The sequence below is a fragment of the Dunckerocampus dactyliophorus genome, chromosome 4 (genome assembly GCF_027744805.1).
Source record: "Dunckerocampus dactyliophorus isolate RoL2022-P2 chromosome 4, RoL_Ddac_1.1, whole genome shotgun sequence".
Classification (NCBI taxonomy): Eukaryota; Metazoa; Chordata; class Actinopteri; order Syngnathiformes; family Syngnathidae; genus Dunckerocampus; species Dunckerocampus dactyliophorus.
Genome location: NC_072822.1, coordinates 24,532,116 through 24,557,500, shown reverse-complemented (window position 1 = coordinate 24,557,500; position 25,385 = coordinate 24,532,116). Strand labels below are relative to the sequence as shown.

The window sequence follows — 25,385 nt, the reverse complement described above, 5'->3', positions numbered from 1 at the left end:
TCCTCCTCAGACTTCACTTGCCGCCTATCTTCTCCTCCTCTTCTTGAGAAATCATAACTTTAGGCAACCATGCAAGGAAATATGAATACAATTTTTGCACCAGGGAATGACTGCAGAAGGTGATCACACGTGTCTACTACACACTCAGCTTTAAAAACACAGGCAACCCATGCCAGCAAAAATGCACATCACATCCATTCATGCAACCATTATGACAGCTTCATAACAAGGTCAAAGGAAGACAAAATACAACCCAAAAACTCAGCTACAATGGTCAATTATCCTGATTTATTTTAATAATAACAATTAATAAAGAAGGTTTGTTATTAAATGGTGCTTATCATGGCAGCGAGCTGATGAGTAGCTGAGTGAGAGAAGGCAAGGTTGATCTCTGGTGGTCTTAAGAGGTGCACCATTTGCAGCTAAGCAGGTCATCGTGTTATACAGACCCCATATAACTGCAGCCTGCTCTCTAGGCTAATCCTTTTTAGCGCGTGCGTGCAGCCTTCCAGGAGCCTGGGTGCTTGCAAAGGCATGTACACACCCACAAAGGGCAGAGATAAAGACATGAGCCAGTCAAAACAGTGGCATGGGCCAGCCTAAGTCCCCAAGATCTACTGTATTAACTGGTTAAGAGGTGATACAACACAACGTACAAAAAAGTCCAAATTTAGCCAAAGTGTGTGCCTGCCTGTTCAAATGTATGTTATGTTGCAGTCAGCTCGATGTTGTATGCCATGAACAGATTTTTTGAAGACATACATCAGAATGTGCCCATGTACACGCCCATGGCCTTTAGAAGCAGAGGATAGCAACCAGCTGCTCTTTCAGTCTCTCTGATCAGGTTACAAAAGTGGGTGTGTTCCCGCTCTCCTCTGTCGCCTGCATGTCTGCCTCTCCCGCGCTCTACAGCTCATTCTCTTGCTTTCCTCTCACTGGACGTCTTTGCCTTTCTCTTTTCCTTTCAGAGGTTTGTGGCTTGCATCATCCAGCTTCATATGGCCCCACTATACGTAAACCACTGCGCTCTGCTTTTGCTTTCGACTGTTTTCCTCCATCTCTCCTTCGTCCAGCCATGTCCAGACTAAGAATCGGGGCCACAGATGACCACACTGGCTGGGAGCCATGTGACTTCCTCCCCCATGACCTCTGCTAAAAACTGACCCGCTCGACATCTAACAAAGCAGCAACACACTATGCGTTTGCACTGACCATAATCAACAAAACAGACCGTATAGTTTAATAAACTAATACTCACATAGTTAAACTGCAGCAAAATAACACCATATGCACCATTACTACAAATGTATAATGCATTTGTGCAAAAGTGCAGAGGTGCGAATAAAAACAAATGAATATCAGTTGACTAAAAATATCTTTGCATATGTGTGCATGATGGTCGTTCAATACAATGCAAACATCTATTTTCAACCTTACCTTGTCTTTCTCATGAGGCAGCAGGCGGACAGGTGGGAGTGATTCCAGGGACAACAACCCGGTGCCATCATCCTGGGAGCTGCTGCGGCTGATGAGTTGAAAAAGTGGACCCTGCTTTGCGACACGTCCATGGGCCACGGCTCTTTTGAGGGCTACCCTTAGCTGCTGGTGGAAAAGGCCCGGCCCCATGGAGCCGCTGCCTGACAGGTAGGCTGCCACATCAGCCTGGCACTTGAGGAAGCGCTCAATGTTTTTCAAGCTGGAGCCACCCTGCTCATGGAGGCCCTCCAGTGCCCGCTTGATCAACTTGTTCCAGTCAAGTCCAGGTCTCTTCCCTAAATGGGTTTGAAAGCTACCACCGGTGCTGCTGCATGCGCTGGCTCCGCTACCACCACTACCTCCACTGCTGCTGCTGCTGCTGCTGCTGCTGCCGCCGCCGCCGCCGCCACCGCCGCCACTTCCACCTCCACTTCCACCTCCACCTCCACCTCCACCTGCTGCTGCAGAGCTGACACTTTTGGGCTTAGGGAGCGCCAAGCGCCCAGGGTTATCAGGATCCTTGTAAGAGTTGAGACCTTTGTTGGTGACCTTAAGGATCGTTCCATCTTTCACGCTAAGTTCTAATTGTTCCAGAATCGTCTTGCGGTCCAGACCATGGGACATGGAGACAGCATTGCAAATACGCTCCTCAGATGGTCGCTGCTTCTGCTTTTTCACCTTCTTGATGGCCTCTAGGATCCACTGGGTGTACATGGGGTTGGCCAGTTTCACCATGGCTGCAGTCCGTCCGGGCGCGGTGGCCCTGGGGCCTTACCGCTATCACCAAACCAAAAAAAGGTGAACAACAGACCAAAGAAAGACACGTGGCCTGCGCCGAAGCGCCGCCCTCTCCTCTGCTTTCTAGCTCTTCTTTTTTCTCCTTCACTTACTATCCCTTGTCTTGAGGCCGCACGGCGACTCCCACTGAAGCAGAATATGAACAACACGGTGTTGAGCAGCTGACCATAGCACAACCCCCCAAATCTAATTCGCCATCCAGTGAAATCAGGTCCACCCACTCTGGTCACAGAAAGGTGACTGGTGGAAATAAGAACAGTTTAGTTAAAAAAATAAAAATAAAAAACAGAAAAGGGGAACATTTTAAAAATAGACAACCAATTAAGTAAACAAATTCTCAATATGAGTTGCAAACGATGACCATGTTCTCCAAGACGTGTGTTGTGTGTTTGTGATGTGGTCGAGTTCTTCCAAATGCTTCACTGTGTTCTTCAACTCCAGCGGTCTGGGCTTCTCAACACCAGGATGGAGTAACCAGGGCTGATCACCCTCATGCCTATTGCACTTCAGCAACAGATGCACCCTGCATGAAAGGGGAAAAAAAAAGACACAATGAAGAAAAACGTATGTATATAAAATGTGCATCTGTTCAGGTAACATACAAAGGGAAAACCAGTGATGGAACAGAATGTAAACCAACCGTGACAGCCATGCGCACTAACACGAGGGATGCGCACCAAGAGTATACAAATGTCACTGGACTGAAAAACTATGTAGCTTGCAGTGACACGTTTTGGTAATGTAGTGGCACTGAAATGAGGCAAAAATTATGTATAGTAACTCACACCTGTTTCTCCGTCGCTGTTCACACCAGCAACACACTTCCTCATTATCCACCACTAACGGCAAGGTGCATTCACAAATACTGGCATTCTGAATATCAACATACACCACAAGCACGTCTCTACACTAACTTAATTTTCTCAATACCCGATTCTTTCATGTAGGATTAACTAGCAAACGTTGTTACATCGCCACAATTGTGTATCATTTATCAATTTCTGCTCCAATTGTGCAGATTGTAAGTACTGTAAAATCTTACTATTTTTTGCACATAATTTGTTGGATTTATTATTTTGTTATAAGTGTACTTATATGATTTAAGTATTTAAATTACTATGCTTTTAAACTTGCATGTCACAAAAAATCCATGAAAATAAACAGGCATTGTTTTTGGACAAAATGTGCATGTTTCCCTTTTTTAAGTACTAATTTGGGCACCGTTTAAGCATGGGCAGAGTTTCAAAAGTACCAATTTGGCACCAGTATCGGACAATATGTAAACAATTGGTATATAGGTACATAGGCATATAAACAAAGTACTTGCTTGCACTGCTAACAATGAGACAACAGTAAAATAATAAATTCCAGATCATATTTCAATACACTAATAATAAGCTCACTTGTTGATCTTTATTATAGTTGTTCACACTGAACACTACCACAACATGTTGTTTTACCAAGAACACAATAGTAAGCAACAACCAGGACATATATACCTTATACCAGGTAGTAGGTGTGAAAAATGAAAACTATATTATTTCCAAATCAGCACATTTAAGTTAGGTCGCTATCTGTTTTGTTGGCTAACGTAAACACCATGTAGTCAAAACACAGTCACAGTTAGCAAACATTAGCCGAGAGATGCTAAGGTAGAATCAAGTAAAGTCAACGAAGAAAAAAAGACAGGAAACACTCGTTTTGTTTATTCTCAGTGGCACAGACAACTTCCCGCGAAATGCTGTGGTTTAGCCAGCTAACGTTACTAGCTAGCCAATGTGCTAACATTACGATCGTGTTACTAACATTACCTACCGAAACGTAAACAGCAAGAAACACACGGCTAGCTAGAACCACCAAATATAAAATATATCTTGTCTCTTTCCGTCCCAGACACGTCAACGCCAAATGATCGCATCGCGACAACCCCAGTCTAATAAATCTAATTTTGAATGTCATTCACATTTTAACGTAAGATCGCGGCCTTGTATTTGGCACAATGCAACTTGCTGACGGCCATGTCGGCTAGCGGGCAAGTGCAGAGAATTATAAGGTATCATCGTGCACTATTTAACATTCGGGGTGCCGTGTTTCTAAAGCCTCGCCGAGGGGAGAGGAGCTACCGGGCACTTGAAACGAGACCCAACAAGCGATCACCACTTCGCCTTACGTCCGCCCTCCCACGTAACACTCCAGCCTGCGGTGCGGAGACGACAAGGCCGCTGGAGCAGAGTGGCTAGGCCTCGGCTCCCCTCTTCGTTCCTCCCCCCCACCTTCCTCCACGCTCACCAGCCCCCAGTACCCCTCTCTCCCTCTCGAGGTCCCCCCGAAAAGCTGTTCCGATTGTGGCTTGCGAGGGAAGCTCAGACAAGAGCTGCCCGTTTAAAATACACTATAATCCGCCACGTCCAGCTATGGCTGTTACTCACCGGAATTCCGTGTCGATCCGCCGGGGAAAGGGTGCCAAAACCGTGCAGAAAGGAGACAACAACAAGCCTTAAAATGCAGCCAGAGACCAGAGGCTCTGGAGCCGCCGCCATCTTTGAGTGAAACGGTGCACGGCGTGGGGGAGGGGGTACCACTGAACAGCCAGGCAGGGCCAAGGGACCGTCTGCATGGTGCGAGGCGAAGATCCAGGGAAAGAAACACTAAGCGGTGGGGGCGGCGGCGCGCTGTTGCTATGAGAGGGCCACGGATATTGCCTGGGCACGTAAAAATGGAAGAAAGGGACAGATGGTGGTGGTGTTGGAGGAGGGAAAAAAATAAAAAAGGAGTTGAGGTAATCTCACAGTCTCCACAGGAGATGGGTCCAAGGGAACGTCTGCAATTTTCTTAGCAGCTGCAGGGAAAAAGAAAAAATCAAAGCCAATGAGCGCCGGTTATCGTTTGAGGGTATTTAAAGATCAAACAAAAGACCCCTCTCTCTCGCTTCAGTTGTTGTGGCAGCTCTGTATTTTTTAAGATGAAGATTGACACGTGAATTCAGTCCACACATGATGAAAATGTTTGCAGCGATCTGGAGTGTTGCACTACATGATTAAGCATGTCATCATCCTTCTCTGCAGAGTAGTCCATTTCCACATGTCATGTATTGGTTCTCCAACTGTGAAGCACAATATTATCTCTCCACTCAAGAAGAGAATTGTCTTCATGGTCTAATTCATTAAATGAAAACACTGATGGCTAGAGCAGCATTGCATAAACCCACATTTCTATGCACTTATGTGCACATACAACACATAGGTCAAAATATGCAAAGAAGTTATAAGTACATCTCAAGAAAAAAACAGCCTGCATTTGATTTTTGTGCTATAGTGGGCAAAGCAAATACAGTCGCTCTTCACCACATTGCAGTTCAAATTTAACAGCTTCACTCTATCACGGTTTTTCAACCATATATTAACAAATGATGCTGTTTCATAGTTGAATACAGCCTATTATTAGTCAAATAATCAAATCAAATAGTATGCATATCTATTGTATGTATGTAAGTTGTATGTATTTTTGGCAAAAGTAAGCATTTTCAAGCATAAAAATGGCGAGCCATCAAGAAGACAATTTGAATTGTGAATGTAGCATTCCACATTGGTCACTAAGTGTCAGTAATTGTTCAGCGAGACAAGCACCAGACTTGCTTTTTTTCCAGAACAACATGCTTTTATTGCAGGTTTGAATGATCTCACAACAAGCACAAAAATAATAACATAATAATAACCATGATAACATGGACTACTGTTGGGGCCATAACCCACGACAAGCTAAAACTCAACTCTGAACCCCCGACGCCACTTCCTGTCCGCCACCCATTCTGCTCCCCTACTAGCACCAGAACACATTTACTGCGACACATACAAGCACACATTTTATTTATGTCTTAAATGGCTTATTTGTTCTGCAAATATTTATACCTACAATATTTTGAAATATAATTAAGTCTTTATGCTTCACTGATTATGTTTTTTCATCAAGCGTTAAGATTTCACACTTTGTGCGACATGGCCTTAGTGTTTTTTTCATATCACAGCTTTCCCTTTAATTTATAAATTAACAATATAGACGTTTGAAATACAATTTTTATTGTTATTTTCATCAAAAACTGAAGAAATTTGATTCTGCAGCATTGCAGAGGCACTTGTATTGGAAAAGTGACAGCAATCTTCCTCTGTTACTCGCTAATGCTGAAAACTCCCCTGGTGGAAATTAAATCATCTGCAGCTTTGGAGTAAAACTGTGTGTACGACGGTCCTCAGAGACGTATTGGGGAGTCTCTTACAGGGAGCTATGAGACCTGAGCTTTTCCCATGTTCGAGGTGTCTTGTGAGTGTTCACAAAGTGATCATCAAATGAAAGTGACATGGTCACACTTTCATGGCTGCTTGTCTTGCATTTCTGCAGGGACGGATAAATCACTTTTCTGGTGACAAGGCACTAATTACACTTAATGCTGGTGTTATCATACAGATAAATAACATGGGCAGTGACTAGTGTGCCTCCTGAGGACCCACATATTGCATTATTGTGTACAATGGGTCAGCTAATAGCTGGACAATACTGAGGAGAAGCCTACACCTCATCTATCCAGCTATGAATAAATAATGACACGCCATGATCCACAGTACAAACCATACCCGACTATTAAAAACTCAAACAACCCACCCAGGGTGACCTGTGTTTGTGGAGGGGGTTACATTGTTTTCTCCAAGTTATCTTTTTGCAGCTAGTTAAAATAGAGCAAGAACCGCTTGGTTAATTATCGGCCATTTGCCATGTGTTTCTGGCGGAAGTCACATAAATGTCCAAGCAATGGCTAGTTTCCGTTTCAATTTTGGCTACGTCAACAACCGCTTATGTCAGTCAGCCTGTCCGAGGGGTGTCGACATAAACAGGTTCCACTGGAGCTGTAATTTGAACTTTACAGCCATCATAAATGAATACAAATTGTGAGCACTGCTTTAAAATTATGATCAAAGCATGTACACTTAGCTGGGATTATTCATTTTGACAAGGGTTTTTTTTTATTATGGAGAGTTTGTTTAAAAAAAAAAGTTTGGACTGCTGATTAGATAGAAAAAGAGCAATTTGAAAACACCAATTTAGGTTTAAAAATGAAAAATGTAAATAAAAAAATAAATTGGTATCATTCCGATACCAAGTAAATACACTGGATCCCTGCACATTTGGAATTTAGCACTGATTTTTTTCTTTCCTCTAAAATAGGCTGTTTTTCTGCAAAAAAACAGCCAAAAACTTTCAAAAAAGAAATCATTTATATTATTATTTAATGGACCACACAGCGGATGAGTGGTTAGCATGTTGGCCACACAGTCAGGAGATCGGGAAGACCGGGGTTCCAATCTCCGTTGGGCATCTCTGTGTGGAGTTTGCATGTTCTCCCCGTGCGTGCGTGGGTTTTCTCCGGGTACTCCGGTTTCCTCCCACATTCCAAAAACATGCATGTTAGGATAATTGGCGACTCTAAATTGTCCATAGGTATGAATGTAAGTGTGAATGGTTGTTTGTCTATACGTGCCCTGCCATTGGCTGGTGACCAGTCCAGGGTGTACCCCGCCTCTCGCCTGAAGGCTCCAGCATACCCCCGCAACCCTAGTGAGGATAAGCGGCATATAAAAAGGATGGATGGATTATTATTTAATTTGATTAATACATTTTTTTTTTTTTTATTTAAGTAAAGTATGTATTTAAGTTGGTGATAATTTGTAAGTCCGTAATAATACAGATCAAATGTACAGCATACATGTACCACTGTTAGAAAGCCCACAGTTTTTACATGTCTATGTCTTTATGATTGACTGATAATGCTCTTCTGTCAAGTGTTGAGATGTCACACTTTCTCCGGCGGTCCTTTCATGCACCGTACCAAGCGTGTGAGGCATATTTAGGGCTTAAACCAGGATTGTGCCACAAGTGAACAATGGCAATCGAAGAGAGAAAAGGAAAGTTCCGGATATCCAAATATCAACAATATATCAATATGAACACAACAAAAAGCACAGGGGTATTTAGAAGAGAACTGAAAAATATCAATCTCATCACACTAGTATCGACGCCATACTGATACTGCCCTTGTTATCGGTACTAACGATATTTGGATTGATCCCCCCCACCAAAACACACTCAAAAGTGTGCCAATCCAAAATAAGTCAAATACAAGTCTGATAGCAGTACATGATATAAGAATGCACTTTGCTACAGTTTTTCAAATATTTTACCATGAACTACCTGGCACGCAGACAAGGAAACAAGTAATCCTTGGCTTCCTTTAATCCTTCCTTTTTACATTTCAATTCCCTGTGCACCCACCTGTTCAGGGCCCTGAACTCCCAGTAGGCGACACCAGCGTCCACCTGCCTCCACGCCCTGAAGCAAGCTTCACGTCTTCCTGGTTGCACCCTTTCCCCACCCATATGTCATCTTCAGCTTCCACACGCATCTCATCAAGGCTGAGCATTGTTGTTTTTTTCTTTCTGTAATGTGAAATTCCTCACTGAGGAATGGCTTAAACAGAATTTGACTGATTGCTTATTAAGATGAAGTAGATCAGTCGTACACTGAGTCCAACTGTGAGGTTCTAATGTGGCATTTCTTTTGTAAAAAATGACTTATCAGGTATTGGTACATCAGTTTATCAATATATCAGTTTATAGTAATCCCTTGCCAAGTCGCACTTTGAATTTTGCGCTTTCACTAACACAGTTATTAAAAAATACATTGATTAATAAATCATGCTGTTTTGTGGTTGAATATGGCCTGTTACTACTCAAAAATATGCATATTTAAGCAAACCTTGCCTATATTTTGTCTAAATGAAGCATTTTCAAGCATAAAAATGGCTAAATTAACTATAATCCAAATATAAGGCATTCAGAAGACGAGTTCAAAAAAGTTGTGATGACATGTAGTATTCTACACTGGTCACCAGTAATGTTATTGTAATGTTCGGTGAGACACACGTGCATCAGACTTGAACGCCGGAACAACGGGCTTTTATTGCAGGTTTGAATGATCTCACAGCAGGCGCAATAATCCCTAACACGAGCTACACGCCAAGCTAAAACTCAACACTGAATCCCTCACGTCACTTCCTTTCCGCCCTCACTTAACTCCCCTAGCACCAGAACACGTTTACAGCGACACACGAGCACAAGTCTTATTTATGTCATAAATGGCTTATTTTCTCTAATTATGTCTTCTTTATTGGGTAATACAAGTGTAAAGGTGACTTTAGGGGTGTTACTTCATGTCTAGGGGGCTTGAAAAACTGTATTTAGAAGATTGTAAACAGGTTTTCTATGCTCTAATTACAAAATTATTCGATTCATAAATAAGGAATCCTACGTTGTGGAAATTCACTCATTACAGTCAAGTCTGGACTCAATTAACTGTGATAAAGCCCTTCTCCATGAACGCATATTGTTTGAGAACCCAAATTCTTTACTTAAATGGCCCCAGCAACTAAGCGGATCTCACGGATCTCCGACCAGAACTGGGCTCACGGGACCAATTGGGGGTGTAAGTCACTGTTGATGCACTAGACTGCTGATGGGGATGTCATACAACTTCATGTCAAAAAATCCGAACTTTCCCTTTAAAGGATTACTTCCGGTCTTACTTCAGGTCCAAAAATAATGATTAAAAATAAATAATAAGAATGAAATAAGTTATTGGCATATTAAAGATGATTTAATATACGTATAAGTGAATACTGGAGTGACAATCTGACAAAAAGGTGCAGTTGAGTTGTTGTTCCAGCTTCAGCACTATTCATCACTCTAACTGCTTCCTCCTCTGCTGTACTTAATGGCGTTCAAGTCGCAGCTATTAGTTCATGTTAATGGCCTTGTCAGAGGCCCCCTGTTGGAAACGTACGTCCACTTAAACGACTGTTAACCACAGTAGCGCCATTGATTTGTCAAGCTGAGAAGTTCTCTGCTGAACAAGTGTAATCTGTGGCGTTCTGAAGCACTTCACCAGTGAAGGAGGTGCCGCTTTGAGGAAGCGAAGCAGGGAGTTGGAGCCAGCAGACCAGAGGAGTCCGCTCGAGTCAGAGCTCAGCGCCAACAAGCCACACTTCACCTCCCAGCTGTTCCCCGCTCCTTTGGAGCCCAGGCAAGGAAGGGAACGTGGGCCACGGGGAGGGTGGTGTTGTTGCATGGTTGGTCTCCTCAGAGTGGGGGCACGCCAGAGCTTGGAAATTTCCGTTGTACGTTTCAGCGCTTTTCAGGAGAGCAGGGTTTGAGGGTTTGGGGGACTTGGCAATGAGCCAGATCCAGCAGGAAGCTTGCTAGTTTCACACGGACAAAAAAAAAAAGAAAAAAAGCAGTCATGGACCTCGCTATCAAAGAACAGCACTCCTAAAAAAACAACAGGAACTCAGAATAATGTGGTCAGCACGAGCTGCTGCTTCCACATGTAGCCTGGTGGTACTGCTTAGAATTGGGACCCAGTTAGTTCACAGTTTCCTAGGCACCTTTGTTGATGTTCAGAAGTTTAACTTTAATGCAGTTCTCCAAATACTAGGGTGTGGGGGGCATGACCGAAAAGAATTGAAAACCACTACTTTAATGTATTAAATAGTCATCTTTGACTCTTACTCGTATTCACACTAAGCCAGTGGTCTTGAAGTGCCCCACGCCAAGCTGATTTGAAATACCATAGAAAACCTGTATTATTTAGTTATTTATCTGTACAAACCACGGCCCCTTTACTTGTTCTGTATTACACAGGACGCCACATTGCGGTTTCGAATTTCGCAGCTTCACTCTATCACGGTTAATACAGCCTATTGTTAGTATAAAAAAATGCACATTTAACCTATTTTATTGCCTGAATTAAGCAATTTCAAGCATAAAATTATTAGCCAAATGGACTAAAATACCAATATATACTTGTATATTAGTTGATGCTATGTCGTATTTTACACTGGTCACTAGGTGTCAGTAATGTTAGTGTATTCTTCAGTGAGACACACAAGCACCAGACTTGATCACCGGAAGAACAGGCTTTTATTGCGGGTTTGAATGATCTCACAACAGGCACAATAACAACATAATAATAATAATAATTAGAATAATAACACGACCTACTGCTGTGACCGTAATACACTCAACTCTGAACCCCCGAAATCACTTCCTGTCCTCCACACGTCTGGAACACATTTACAGCAACACACGAACACGAGTCTTATTTATGTGTTAAAAGGCTTATTTTCCGTTCTTATGTCTGCTATATTGGGTAATATGAGTGTAAAGGTGATTCAGAGGGTGTTACTTTCATCTGGAACCAGTTAACCGTGATAAACAAGGGATGGCTGTACTGCAAATGCATTAAAAGTATAAAATGTATAGGTAATCACCACTAATGAATGCTAATGTAAGATGATCCATGACTGCTAAATTCCATAGCTAAACAAACTTTTGCATCTCATAGCACACAACTATGGTGCGTTCAAGGACTGCTGGATATGGTGTGATATCTCAATGCTTGACAAAAAAAACATTATCAGTGAAGTATAAAGACATAAACATGTAAAATTGTGGGGTTTCTAACAGTGGTACATGTATGATGTACACTTTACCTGTATGATTTATAAATTATTACCGACTTATGGTGGATGAGATGCCTTTTCTGCTGGAAAAAAAACCCTATTTTCGGAGAGAAAAATAAATACATTTTTTAAAACTCTGTACTGTACGCTTGTGTTACATCATGTAGAAGTGCCATATCATGAGGTTTGTGTGATTTTTTTTTTTTTTCAAGCCACTCCTACATCTTGTGACAGTTGGGTACGAGAACTTTGCAAGATTTCCACAAGATCTTTTGAATTTTCTCAGGTCACAACTTTAGGAAGTCAAAAGAAAGCGCAACAGAGTTGGCGTAGTCAGGGGAGGAGGCTGTGGAATCCGAGCAAGAGGAGAAGAATGTACAAATGTACAACTTCAATGTACAAACAATAAAAGGAAACAAGCTCAAGGAGCAGAAAAAAGTGAGTACGTGTCGTGTATCAAGAAACAAAAAGGATGGGAATGTCCCAAATATGGGACGGGGACAACAAAAGCAGAGACTGAAATGCAGTCTCACGGGACTTGTAAGAAGAGGGAAGATACAGTATGTGCTGACGTAGAAATAACCAAGACGACCAAGACCAATGTTGCATAACAACTGTGAGGAACAAAAGAAAAATTGTATTGATGAGAAAAGGACGTGGAGAACATTGAAGAGGTAAATAGAAGTGGACGTCACAAATGTTTATTTCAACGTGAAGGCGCCACATTGACTGACCAAGTTATCAGAGCGGTCTGCAGAGCGTGCAGGTCCAAGAGTAGCAGCTTTGCAGTGTTTGCAGAGCAGGATGCCTTTTAGACAACAATGCAGCCTCCAGGATTCTCTCACACATTCTTGTTGGTCTGCTGCTGGGGGGGGGGGAACTTAACCTCGTGGGCTCAACAGGCTTTGTCTACTTCTACACCTCCCGCCATTGCCATAACACCTCCCCCCCACCCCCCCAACCCCTACCCAGTTGTCCCCTCCTTTTTTTTTTAACCAAGCACAGACTTACACAACAGAGCACCAAGATCTTCTTAATAAGTTCCATGAACGAGCCAGGAACAACACATATTTAAAAACATGTGGTTAATGGGGCCTGTAGCCAATGCAAATGACTGTACAGTAGATCCCTGCATGTTCTTATATTCATATTCACTCATCCACATATTCGCAGATTTCTTTTCTCTACTTTAAATTGTAAATAATTCATTTTTTAGCATAACTTCAATATAGAGTGGTGTTATGGCGCTATGCAGCTATGAATGTGGAACTCAGTCCCGCGTGTGTGTTTAATGTGTGTTTCGGCATCTCCTCCCCTGCATTTGAATTAGTTTTTTTACGGTAACGTTTTGTTTTTTTACAATAATATAAATATAAAGTGCTTTGATGGCGCTATCTGCAGAGAAAAAGAGTGCTGCAGCTATGAATCCAGCAGAGGGCGCTGTCACACCAGTCATTTCACACAACATTTTCCAGTAGGAAGCTGCTTTGACAAGACATGGTGTTGTGTAACGGCACGGTTTGGAAGTACAATACGATATATTGCAAGCCTGTAAGAAAAAAATGTTTCTTAATGTGTAAAGCTGCATTTAAAAACGCATTTAATAAGTGTGAGAGGCATATTATAAAGTATAGAGTAGGGCTGAAAAGTGAAAGGATGCAAACGCCACCTTGATATTTTGTAACCCAACACATAAAGATATGTTAAGAAGAAAAACCTGCATCCCAGCCTTGTGATAAAGGTGAAAACGTGTATTATTAGTACGAACTTCAATATGTGCTCTTTTTTCCCCATTTTCGCTGCTGTTGTTTTTGTTACATTTTCCAAATATTTCAACGTTCGTCTTAAATAATCTTTGTAAATTTTCTTCTCGTAATATTTTGACTTTATTCCTGTAATATTATCAATATTACTAAATAAAAAATGTTTTTTCACCATGCAAATTTTTTAAAAGTGCAAACTTTATTTTGTTTTGTTTGTTTCTCACATTATGATTTAATATTAAAGAAAAAACATGTTTTATTTAATATTTCAACTCTACGCTACAAGAACGACGTAATATCACGAGTAAAATTGCGACTTTTTTCTCATTCAAATACTTTTTTCTCGTAATATTTTTACTTTATTCTCGTAAAATTACAGCTGTTTCTTTCATTTTTGCTGTTGTTGTTTTTTTTCAACTTTATTCTTGTGAATTTTCTTCATGTAATTATGATCTTTTACCGTAGTTTGATTTTATTCTCATAACATTCTAACTTTTTGCGCAACCTAATTTTCTAAAAATTACCAATTTATTCATTGTTTTGTCTGTTTTTTTAAAAAACGATATTTCTTTCTTTAATATTTCAACGTTATGCTACTAAAATGATGCTATTTTTCGTCATAATATTACAACGTTATTCTTGTAAAATGATGTCTTCTTACAACTCTTTTTCCCTAATATTTTGACTTTATTGTTGTAAAATTGCTGCTGATTTTTCCATTTTTGCTGTTGTTTTTTTTTTTAAAATAAGTTTTCTTCCATCCATCCATCTTCTACGCCGCTTATCCTCACTAGGGTGGCGGGTATGCTGGAGCCTATCCCAGCTGACCTCGCCAGTCAATCGGCACATATAGACAAACAACCATTCACTCTCACATTCATGCTTATGGACAATTTAGAGTCACCATTTATAACCTAACATGCATGTTTTTGGAATGTGGGAGGAAACAAAAAAACCTGGAAAAAAAAACACATGCTTTTTATGGGTGCGTTCATCATCCGTGGCGTTTCACTATTAGCCTTAGTCTTACATCGTCACCTTTGCAAATAGCGGAGATCTACTGTACTCCTTGACTTGATCACCATGAGAATCCAGCGAACACACTCTTAAATCACTGCTGAGGAATGAGAGCATACGTTGTTCACATGAACGATGAGGTTGACACAGTCCTCAATCAAATTACAGAGCGAGTAACGATCTGTGCTGCTCTAATGCCAACTGTGGTGAATCAGTACTTAATTCAATACTCTCTCTAATTGAATAATTACATCCCGCTCTGTGTAAAGATATTCACGTTTGTCTTCTTCCTATACAAGGAGGAGGCGACTGACGGAGCCCATTATGTGATCATACTGAACATTCGACACAAAAAAAAGCTTACATGATCTTTGTGTTATTTGTATGACAGCTTCTTCTGATGTTCTGTTCAGGTTCTGATGTTTTATTTGATTTTCGGCCACAAACAGCCCTCGGACTGCATTTTGGACACCCCTGGCTTAGTGTTTTTCATGCAATTTTAAGATAGACGCTAGTGATAAATGTCTCAGCCCCCCATTCCCTGTCTAGAAAAAGACTGCAAGGATAAAAGGGACAAAATTCTTGGGACACACCTTTTACATCTTTGGATTTGCCTCCAACTTTCTTCTTGCTTCTCAATCAAATTGCACCCCAGTGTACAAAGCAGACACCAAGCAAGGTCCAGGGAAGAACTTGCAAAGAACCCTGACCTCAGCTCGTGCAGTCCACCGAAAAAAAACCCATCGATTGAGTCGGGGCCTGTGTTGGCCTTTCAAAGCCACGATGTGCATCGTTGCGTCATTTGGTCACTTGTTGGCATCCTTGATTCAAATTTCCCCTGCTCCCTCTGCAACCAAACGGCAGTTCATGTTAGACTGATTGAGGAGCTTCTGTCCACCAATAGGAAGGCGGTGTCATGTTTCATTGCCTGTTTACTTTTGCTTTGAAAGCAGCTGCTTTCCTTCCCCAAAAGCGCTTACAAATGAGAAACAAACCTGACGAGATGATGACAAAATCATGGCAAACATTGTTGATCCGTACCTGTCAACATTTGCATTTGAAAGTCAGGGAAATGTTTCATAAAATGCTGGAAATTATGGTCTTTCCACCCGAATTTGGACCAGTAACTTGCGCAAGAGGACTTGTGCTGATGTAAAGACTTAAATTTACTGTGGATGCTCCTGTAACTGTGTTATTTTACTGGTGTACTTTTATTGTGAAGGCCTGTTTTTACCGGCTGCAGAATGCGTAGCCGCTGAACGCTTGCCCAAGCGTTGCCAAGCAGACCAGAAGCTGTTCTGCTTCTGGTCTGCTTCTGGTGCTTGAGAGACACTCAATTTTGTGTTTCCATCATGACTTAGGACAAGCTGTTGAGGTCATCGGTCCAAGTAAGTGAATGCCACCACATTGTGGCCGATGCAGCTATGTCGCCTGAGGCTGCGAGTCCTTCCCTGACCCACAAATACAACAAGTTCTTTTACTGCATCATCATAGAGGCTGCGGACACACACACAGACTCTGACTCTGAGGTCATCCATAATGACTCCATTTACTTAACACCTGCTCGTTTATTTCAGCTGACACATGAGCATGTGACCCATTTCTCAAAGGAGCCGGTCACTGTAAACCAACTCTGATGGGACTTAACGACACATAAAGATGGTTATTTTGTCCTTCCATCGCGACTGTTTCATAACAAATACCCACCAAGTTGCTAATTCCCGTCTATACAGATGTTAGAAATGATTTCAATTCCACTATATGTCAGGTACCACATACGTACCTATCAAAAGATATAGTATCGATATTTTCAAGGTTTTTGACCCATGAAATATGACAGATTTTCATGATTATGTACAAGCATCCATCCTTTCTGTACTGAGCCATGCAGACCGTAATCATTATTCTGAGCACACTGTGGCTGTAGTAATCAACTAAATGTGATATTTGTAATAATGTGTGAAGATCCCTGAATTCTCAGTGTAGCTGTGCCTTCGGGTCCACTGAGTTAATTCTAAGGATGTCTGGCTGCTGTCGCATCCACGCTGGGCTGGTGGCTTTCTCAAGGCCGCATATTGTTGACTTCGCAATGATTTTGTCTCACATGGATGGATTTTGATATCATCGCGCATTGACTTCTTGTGCGGAAGCTTGTCTCAAGAGATTGAGCCAATTAAAGCTGATTTAAACACCAAGAGGGATGTGGCCTGTGGTTTTTCTAATGATGCAACACAAACACACATCCATACCTGAAGGCAGCGGCATATTTGGACTGTGGAAAAACATATAACGTGCACCCTAATTACTAATTCAACATTCTATTTTAATGCAATCTCTGCAGAAGCTCAGTTTATTTTTTTTTATTATTTTCACTGGGGTTGCAAAGTCTGTCTTTCCCCGAGGTGTTTATTTGCAAATATCAACATATGCAAAAAAAAAAAAGTGACTGTTGTAATAATTAGATTAGATTCAGCTCCAGAAGCCTCTCCTGCTTTCTTTAATTGTCATCGTTCACCCGCAACACAATCCAGTTTTAAGCCCTAAATACGCCTCACACACTTACTAAACACATTTAAAGTATACAAAGTATAGGTACTTACCACACACTGAATGATAATGGGAGATGATTGATGAACAGAAGATATTGGAGTCACGGTGCACGCAACTATGGTGCGTTCAAGGACTGCTTAACAAAAACCAAAAAATATCAATGAAGCATAAAGACATAAACATGTAAAAATTGTGGGCTTTCTAACAGCGGCACATGGATGCCGTACAGTTTACGTCTATTATCACATATTTATAAATGATTACCAACATGAGATGTGTTTTCTGCAGAAAAAAGTTGGAAAGTTCCTGGCATTTTACGAACCTGGTAGTGATCATCCACTCAAGGAAGAGCAGACACACAAGTCGAAGACATTTCCCACATCTGTCAAGAGTGTCCTGTTCAGGCATGCTAAGACACTTTAAGGATTTCTGCAGGTATGCAAATTGGTCATGTCTTATGCTGCATAATTCTAACATCATTCAGTTGTCACTGAAGTGTGCACGTTTCACGGATCATTCCATTTATTTGATATTTGATGCAAATAGTAGGTCTACCGCTGAAAATGTACAATCCCAACCACCTAATTTGTATTGATTAACAAGACGTGTAGTCAAGGTATCAGCGGTATCATATATACAGTATGTTATACAGTAGATATTGTCATTTTCAATGGAACAGCTTCTCATTGAAGGCCTTGACACACACACACTCACATAGCACAATCAGTTGCACAACAGTTACATATGAGTGATGAAAAAACACTGGAAAGGGCAGACACATATTCTTTATTCTCACTCACACAAGCTTAATTTTCACCTCTAGAGGAGTGCGGCAACTGCTATATAGACTCTGTGTACTCTCATTCTGGGCTCTCTTTGTTCATACAGTATTCTTTGTCGATGTAGCGTCCAGCACTGTAACCAAATATATTGCTCTTATTTTTTAATACAGTTTAAAAATTGTGTGATCATTGACTACTTCTCCGATAGCAATATGGTCACAATAACCTATAAGAAAGGCTAAAGAGTGTCCTCACGTTGTTTATGTGTCCTTGCTCTCTGCTGCCTTCTCGCCTGTTTCTTTTTTTGGTCCAGAAGCTTAAATTTACAAATTCTTAATTTTAATTCTTAAATTTAAAAAGTTTTGAAACCAATTTTATTCTTAATTTAAGACAAATATATATGAATCTGTTTTTGAAGAATAATCAAAATAAGGGTTTTAGATCGTTTTAATTCTGCCAAAAAAAAAAATCTTCATAAGAATTGGCTAGCTATACTTTCATAATATAAGATTATTTTTCTTAAGTGAAAATTGCTAGACAAGATATTTGTTCTCTATAGAAAAAAAATAAGAAATGGTTGATTAAAATGGGACTTTTTTTTTTAACTTTCTTGAAATTTTGTTTTTGCAGTGTGGTTGTAAATATCGGACACTTTTGTTGACATAAAATTTTAGATTTCTATGACAAATGGGTCAGTTTATGTCGACGAGCTGTAATATTGTTAACTTCATCATTATTGCGGGTGTTTTTGCAAAAGCAGACTGGTGGTTATGTCAAAATTAATCCAAACTCACAAAGTCAAAGAAGTGGCACTCACCTTCACATATTTAGTGACACCTTCACTCTTGCCCTCTGCAGGTTGTTGTTGTCACCAACGTTTGGTTTCGGGTCTTTCTTTACAGCTCTTCAGTCATTAACTTTCCTCGGGCCACCTCATTGGTGTCCAATGTGCAGCCCAGGGGCCATTTGGGGCCTTTGACTTTTTTAAAATCAGTCTTTGCTATATTTTAAAAGTACAATTAAACAAGAAAACAACAACAAAAAAAAACAACCCAAAAAAACGGAAAAATCAGCAGTAATTTTACAAGAATAAAGTAGAAATATTACAATAAAGTTATAATATAAAAAAATCCAACATTATGATCAAAATTTTTAAACAATACTATGAGGAAAAATGTAATTTTCACAATAATTATTGCAATATTAGTTACAAAACAAAAAATAAAGTTGCAATTTTTTGAAAATTAGGTTGGGAAAATGCTGTGATATCACAAGAATAAAGTAAAAATATTATGGGAATAAAGTCACAGTGTTATGAAAACAATTACAAAAGACAGTTGAAATACAGTATTTGTAAAATTGCAAAACAACAGAAAAAGGGAAAAATGCGCAGTGGAGAAAAAGTAATGGGAAAAGTTTGGACACCCCTGGTTTACCTGTTCCACATCAGTACCCCAGTGGTGTCTTTCTTCTTCAGGACATTCCAAATGGTTGTATTGTCTATGGCCAATATTTGTGCAACAGTTCTGATTCATTTTCCATCTCTCAGATTCACAACTGCTTGTTTTTCAGCCATAGATAGTGCGCTGGTTTTCGTGCTGTTTTCACCTCTAAATGTAATTATACAGGTAAAGCTTATCCAACCGAATTGAAAACCAAGTAGAGGAGGACACACCTGGGCAACAAAACACACCTGTCAGTCACAGTACGTTTGCTCACATGAAAAATGGGGTGGGTCCAAACAAAAATGCATTCAAAATTGCATCTGATCCAGATGTGTATACCTGAAAATAAAAGCTGAAATGTTGCTCTCTGGTCTCATAGTCATCTTTTGAAGACAAACCCAATTGTTTTCAGTCTCCAGCAAAAAAACTAAACAAAAAAACCCCTCCCTGTTCCAATATTGGTGGAGGGCACTGTAAGTCACGAATAATTTCATAAAACAAAACACTGATGCAAAAAAAACCTAACCCTACCAAGTATCACTCCTCTTCTATTAAACTCAGTCAATAAGCAGCTTTATTTCGTCTCGTCACGCAGCAAACACCTTGTTGCGGCGTACAGGCGCAGCTGTTTAGCAGCAGCAGACGTGAGACGCTGTCTTGTTGTAGTCTCCCCTTTGTTTGTTTCCTTCCTCCTGCTGTCTTAAGCCCTGCAGGAGAGCTGCGGTGGGCTTACGGAGCATCAATAATGGAGGAAAGCACTGAGGCAGCGGGACAACTTAATACCATTTCAGCTCCTAATTAGCTAATTGAAAGAGCGAGTGGTCTGTAAATCGGCGCGTATGAATGACTGATGAACTGTCTTTGCATCTGAGCCAACAGCGCTCATCGCTTTTAAAATGAGGTGTAAAATCCAGCGGTACGCTTGAGTGTGAAGCCGTTTTTGTCAAGATCAATGCAATTATCAGGGACAGGAGCCTATGAAGATGTGATTTATTGTGTCTCAAGGAGTTGGATGGGTAGCACGGCTTAGAGATGGAAGACACGTCCACATGGAAGCGGTGGAAAGGAAGAAACTCCATTTTTGTCCAGTCCTTCTCTCCAGCTGTCAGCCCCACTCCATGTCCCATGGGGGGTTGCCACGGTGACAGGAGGCCACATGTCTTAGGGGGCGTCCTGTTGGTCAAAGGACCCCATTGTTCAGGCGCTAAGCCGTCTTCACCGTGCCCGTCTACCAGGGACGTGGCCTTCAGCTTCTATAGATGTGTGTGCCACTCTGCTCCATACACTTGGACAATACACGTGTCTGTTTGCAGTCATGCTAAGACTGGACGTCAACAGAGACAATACATGTATGTTTAATCATGCTTTTTTTAATGTCATAAAATAAACTCCTATTTCCCACACTATCTACTTTCCTACTGCTTGATCATGGCACTGAGACAAGCAGTACCTCTTTATGACCACCAGATGGCAGACAAGTCCCTCTGCACACAGGGAGCAAGCCACCATTCGTCTTCCAGGGGGACGAGGAGACAAGGCCTTGGCAGTCAACCACAAGCCAGGACTTTGCCGTCCTTCAGCCAAGTGACTCCAGTGTGATGTAAAAGTGGGGAGTCAATTACCCCATGATGGATGGCTCACACGCTGGCATCTTTGCAACAGCCAATCTTCCTGTGTGAGCTGAATCTGAAACCCAATTTGTTTCCACTCTGACTCTCTGGATCTTGCAAACACGGACCTCATTTCAATCTGTCACAGGTTAATTGACTCTAATCTAACACGTCAGTGGATCCAAATAGTCATTTAGAGAGTGCAGCCGTGGCTTTGGCCTTAAGAGGTCATAGTAGGGGGTGGGTAGATCGATTCAAGCATCGATACGTTAAGTGTGGTATAAGTATCGTAATCAATACTAGTTTCACAATTATATATTATATTATATACAAGTCACAAGCTCAGCCCTCAGCTCCAACTCCATGAAAACCTGCATATATATTTTACATATTTGAAGGAAGTTGCCCAAAGTAATATGCCCAACACTGATTACATTTATACAGTAATGCCCTGCCATTTTTTTTAAAGTGGATATTTAAGCAAATGTTTTTGTATTTTTTGACTAAATGACGCATATTCAAGCATAAAAATGGCTAAATCAGCAAAAATAAAATATAAAGCATTCAGAAGACGCATTCAAAGATGTGATATGTAGTATTCTACACTGGTCACTAGAGGTCAGTAATGTTACTGTAAGGTTCGGTGAGACACACAAGCACCAGACTTGATGACCGGAACAGCAGGCTTTTATTGAAGGTTTGACAACAGGCACAATAATCCCTAACACAGGCGGCTGTTGCGGCCATAACCCACAGCAAACTAAAACTCAACTCTGAACCCCCGACATCACTTCCTGTTCTAAATATGCCTCTCAACAGTTATTAAAGTATCAATTATAGTTTTGCACGTTAAGAAACAATTACAGACATACAGTACAGCAATCTGTTTATAAATGGAATAATTTCATAGAGCAAAGAAAACCTGTTTATGACCTTCTAAATACGTTTTTTAACATTAATAGAGCCCTCTGTACATGAAATAACACCGCTATAGTCACCTTTACACTTGTAATACCTAATTTAGTAGACATAAGTGTGCCAAATCCACAAGCAGTCATGCTCGTGTGTGTTGCTATGAATGTATTCCAGTGGTGCAAACAGGAAGTGATGTCAGGGGTTGAGAGTTGAGTTTTAGCTTGGTGTGGGTTACAGCCACAACAGTAGCTCATGTTCGAAATTACTGTGCTTGTTGTGAGATAATTCAAACCTGTATTAAAAGGCTGTTGTTGCTGCCATTAAGTCTAGTGCTTGTGTGTCTCACTGACAATACTGTATATAATATTGTATGTAATATTATATAACATTACTGACACCTAGTGACCAGTGTAGTATACTACATATTATCGCAACGTCTTCGAATGAGTCTTCTGAATGCCTTGCATTTGCATTTTTAGTTCATTTAACCACTTTTATGCTTGAAAAATGTGCTTAAATATGTATATTTCACAGTATATGCAATAATAGCATCATCAGGGCACAGTTCCAATTAAAAAAAGCTATGTACAATTTAAAGCATAGAAAAGAAATCTGTGACTAGGCGGGTATCTACTGTGTTTTATTATTTACAAACAAAGCTCATGGCAAAGAACAAACCCTTGGACACAGTAGGGCGTTGAGTGTAAAAAGCCTTTTGCTTTTTTAAATTTTGCATCAATGACTTTATTTTACTCAAACACTTGTATGTGATACGAAGGAATAATTATAACATTTTCCTGTTACATTTCTATATTGTTAAATTGTTCACAAATGGGTTTGTTGAATCTTTGTCCTGTGTTTTATTTAAATTCATGACCAGCAAATTAAAGGAAAAGTCACAAAATCATTTAATGATCTTTGGGGGGGGGGAAGAACATTGGTATCGACAATACTGGCTCTAAATTTACTTGGTATCGGATCACTGAACCCGGGAACATAATTATCCACTAAATGATTTCCTTGTATTCCAGGGCTGATACATTTTGACTTTTGTAGTCAATAACTTGAAATAATGGTGTAAAACCCAGCCAGCATCACTAGACAGGATGATCGGAGGGTTGATTTGCTTTCTGTGCGAGTATTTAGCTCGTCCCTCCTCCATTGCTTGTACATTAGTCCGGCAGCCTCTAACCTTGCCTGACAGATGGCGACTGCATACGGCCGTCTTCATCCATCCGCTAAGAGAAAATATCGACTCGTGAGACTCGATCCAGTGACTTTGGAGAATGAAGAGGGAATGTGTGGTTAGATATTGATTGAGAGGAGGTCAGCACAAATGACAGGGCTCTCTCTGCGTATTGACTGGCTTGCCTATAAGAGACCATAGCAATTATTGGTTAAGGACAATAGCGTCAGCGCTTTTAGCTTATCAAACAACAAGCTTGTACTTTAGAATGAATTCCATTTAATTGTGAGGGGATGAAAAACACACATTAACAACAAAGTGTTTGTTGTTGTGGAGGGCAAGAAGTGTCCCATGTGTTCAAACGTTGACAGGTAGTACAGGAACCGGGAGAGCAAAACAGAATCTACGTGACTTCTTGCCTGCTTCTTTCCTGCTTTCGGGGGAGATTCGAGGCAACCAGGCCAGGCCTGTGTCGCCGTCACTCTCTGTCTTGCGTTTTTGGTTCCTGAGGCTGCGGCGCACGGAGCGCTGCCCTCTGGTGGCAACAGGTTTGAAGACATCCTCAAAATTAAAGTCAGCCTGCCAGGGAGCCAGGTTCTCGTCCACTTGTGCCTTTTTTGTAGGACTCCCAGCGCTTGGGCTGGTGTGGTCAGGCTGCTCCTCTGCCAGGCTCATGGAACTTCTTGACAAACTTTTAGCCTGGTGGGGCGTCAAAGACCCTTCTCCTGCAAATGGGCAGTCTGGGGTGAGGCTATCTGCGACGGTGCTCGGTGGGTCAGCAGCTGTTAGAGTGCAACTCTCTTCAGTGCCATCTGACTGTCGCTCAGGTACAGATGGGACTTCTGTTGACACACCTGGAAGTGTAGCAATCTCATCTTCATGGTTCTCACTTAGCTGGACGTGAGGCTCCCGGCAAGGCAGATCATGCTCTAAAACTCCAAACTTCCTCTTCCCTCTGGGTCTTGATGTTCTTCTGTTCTTCCTTGTGGTTCTTTTGGTACTGGACATTGGAAACATGCGAGAGGCGTGCCTTTCATCGTGAGCCACTGCCGTCACCAGGTCGTCATTTGTCAGGCCTGGACTTTCATCTGAGATTACTGGGAGGAAAGAAACCTTTACTCTTTCTGACTTTTTACAAATTTTAGTGTTGCTAAAACATAGAGAACATCTTTTGCTTTACAATAAAAGTGTTAAGGGGTGTCCAAGTGTGGCGGACCAATACTAGTTTATTATTGACCAGCAGCACATTGTAGAAATAAAATTAAACACTTCTACAGCAAAAATGGGAAAATAGAGTAAAAAGGCACAAAAAAAAGTTGAAATGTTGATGCTAATAATTAATAACAAAGCTTTGGCTTGAAATATAAACTACTAGTGAAAAGTTTTATAACACCACAACTCTTACAGTTTTTTATTGCAATTCAAGTTGTTCAAGTCCAATGCTTGAAATGGTACACAGTTAAGTGGTGAACTGCCAGAGGTTAAAGAAAAGGTAAGGTTACCATCCATCCATTTTTTTTCCCTTGGCCGCTTATCCTCATGAGGGTCGCGGGGGTATGCTGGAGCCTATCCCAGCTGACTTTGGGCGAGTGGCGAGGTACACCCTGGACTGGTCGCCAGCCAATCGCAGGTCACTTATAGACAAACATTCATACCTATGGACAATTTAGAGTCGCCAGTTAACCTTACGTGCATGTTTTTGGAATGTGGGAGGAAATCGAAGTACCCGGGAAAACCCACACGCGCGCACACGCACGCACATGGAGAACGGGCCGCACGATGGTTAGCATGTTGAATGAATGGATATACTGTAGATATATATTAGATACATATATAGATTATTATTTACGCACATATTGGCCACAATTAGTTTGAAAACAATTTCAAATATCATAAAAATGTTTCACTGCTCTTTATTTTGATAAGCATGCACTGGAATCGTCTGTCTGCCCTGTTGGCACTTGCACATGTGTGACAAGATAAAAGTACACGACACGTCTTGTGTTGACGTTCACTTTGTTTCTTATTATCGAGAGAATGAAAAACAGCCCGTAACGTGTAGTCAGTTGAGAACAGCTTGTCACATGCTAAGTCTATCTACGCCAGCGTGTGTGATCGCTCACGTTTCAATCTCATTCGACTTTCTGGCATTTTTGTTTACACATTTTGCCTGGCTCTCACTGCATCTCTGGTGGCAGCTAGCCAGCTCGTTTTTGTCTCATGGTTCGAGCTACAAGTGGCTATCACGGTCATGGGATACATGCTAGCTAACTTTTTT

The 25,385-nt window shown here is 41.1% G+C and overlaps 2 protein-coding genes across 5 annotated transcripts in view; both read right to left on the bottom strand.

Annotated features, from left to right (window-relative positions):
* The window catches only part of kat6a (K(lysine) acetyltransferase 6A), a 41,302-nt gene extending 36,455 nt beyond the window's left edge, over positions 1 to 4,847 (bottom strand). For both annotated transcript variants that reach the window (XM_054772894.1, XM_054772893.1), the window contains exons 1-2: positions 4,704 to 4,847; positions 1,438 to 2,797 (exon numbers count right to left, since the gene is read on the bottom strand). In XM_054772894.1, coding sequence (XP_054628869.1) covers positions 1,438 to 2,211 — 774 coding nt within the window. In that variant the 5' untranslated portion in view covers positions 2,212 to 2,797; positions 4,704 to 4,847. The remainder of the gene's footprint in view (positions 1 to 1,437; positions 2,798 to 4,703) is intronic.
* Positions 4,848 to 22,586: 17,739 nt separating this feature from the next.
* The window catches only part of cdca2 (cell division cycle associated 2), a 29,593-nt gene continuing 26,794 nt past the window's right edge, over positions 22,587 to 25,385 (bottom strand). For all 3 annotated transcript variants that reach the window (XM_054773650.1, XM_054773651.1, XM_054773649.1), the window contains exon 15: positions 22,587 to 24,204. In XM_054773650.1, the coding sequence (XP_054629625.1) occupies positions 23,465 to 24,204 (740 nt within the window). In that variant the 3' untranslated portion in view covers positions 22,587 to 23,464. The remainder of the gene's footprint in view (positions 24,205 to 25,385) is intronic.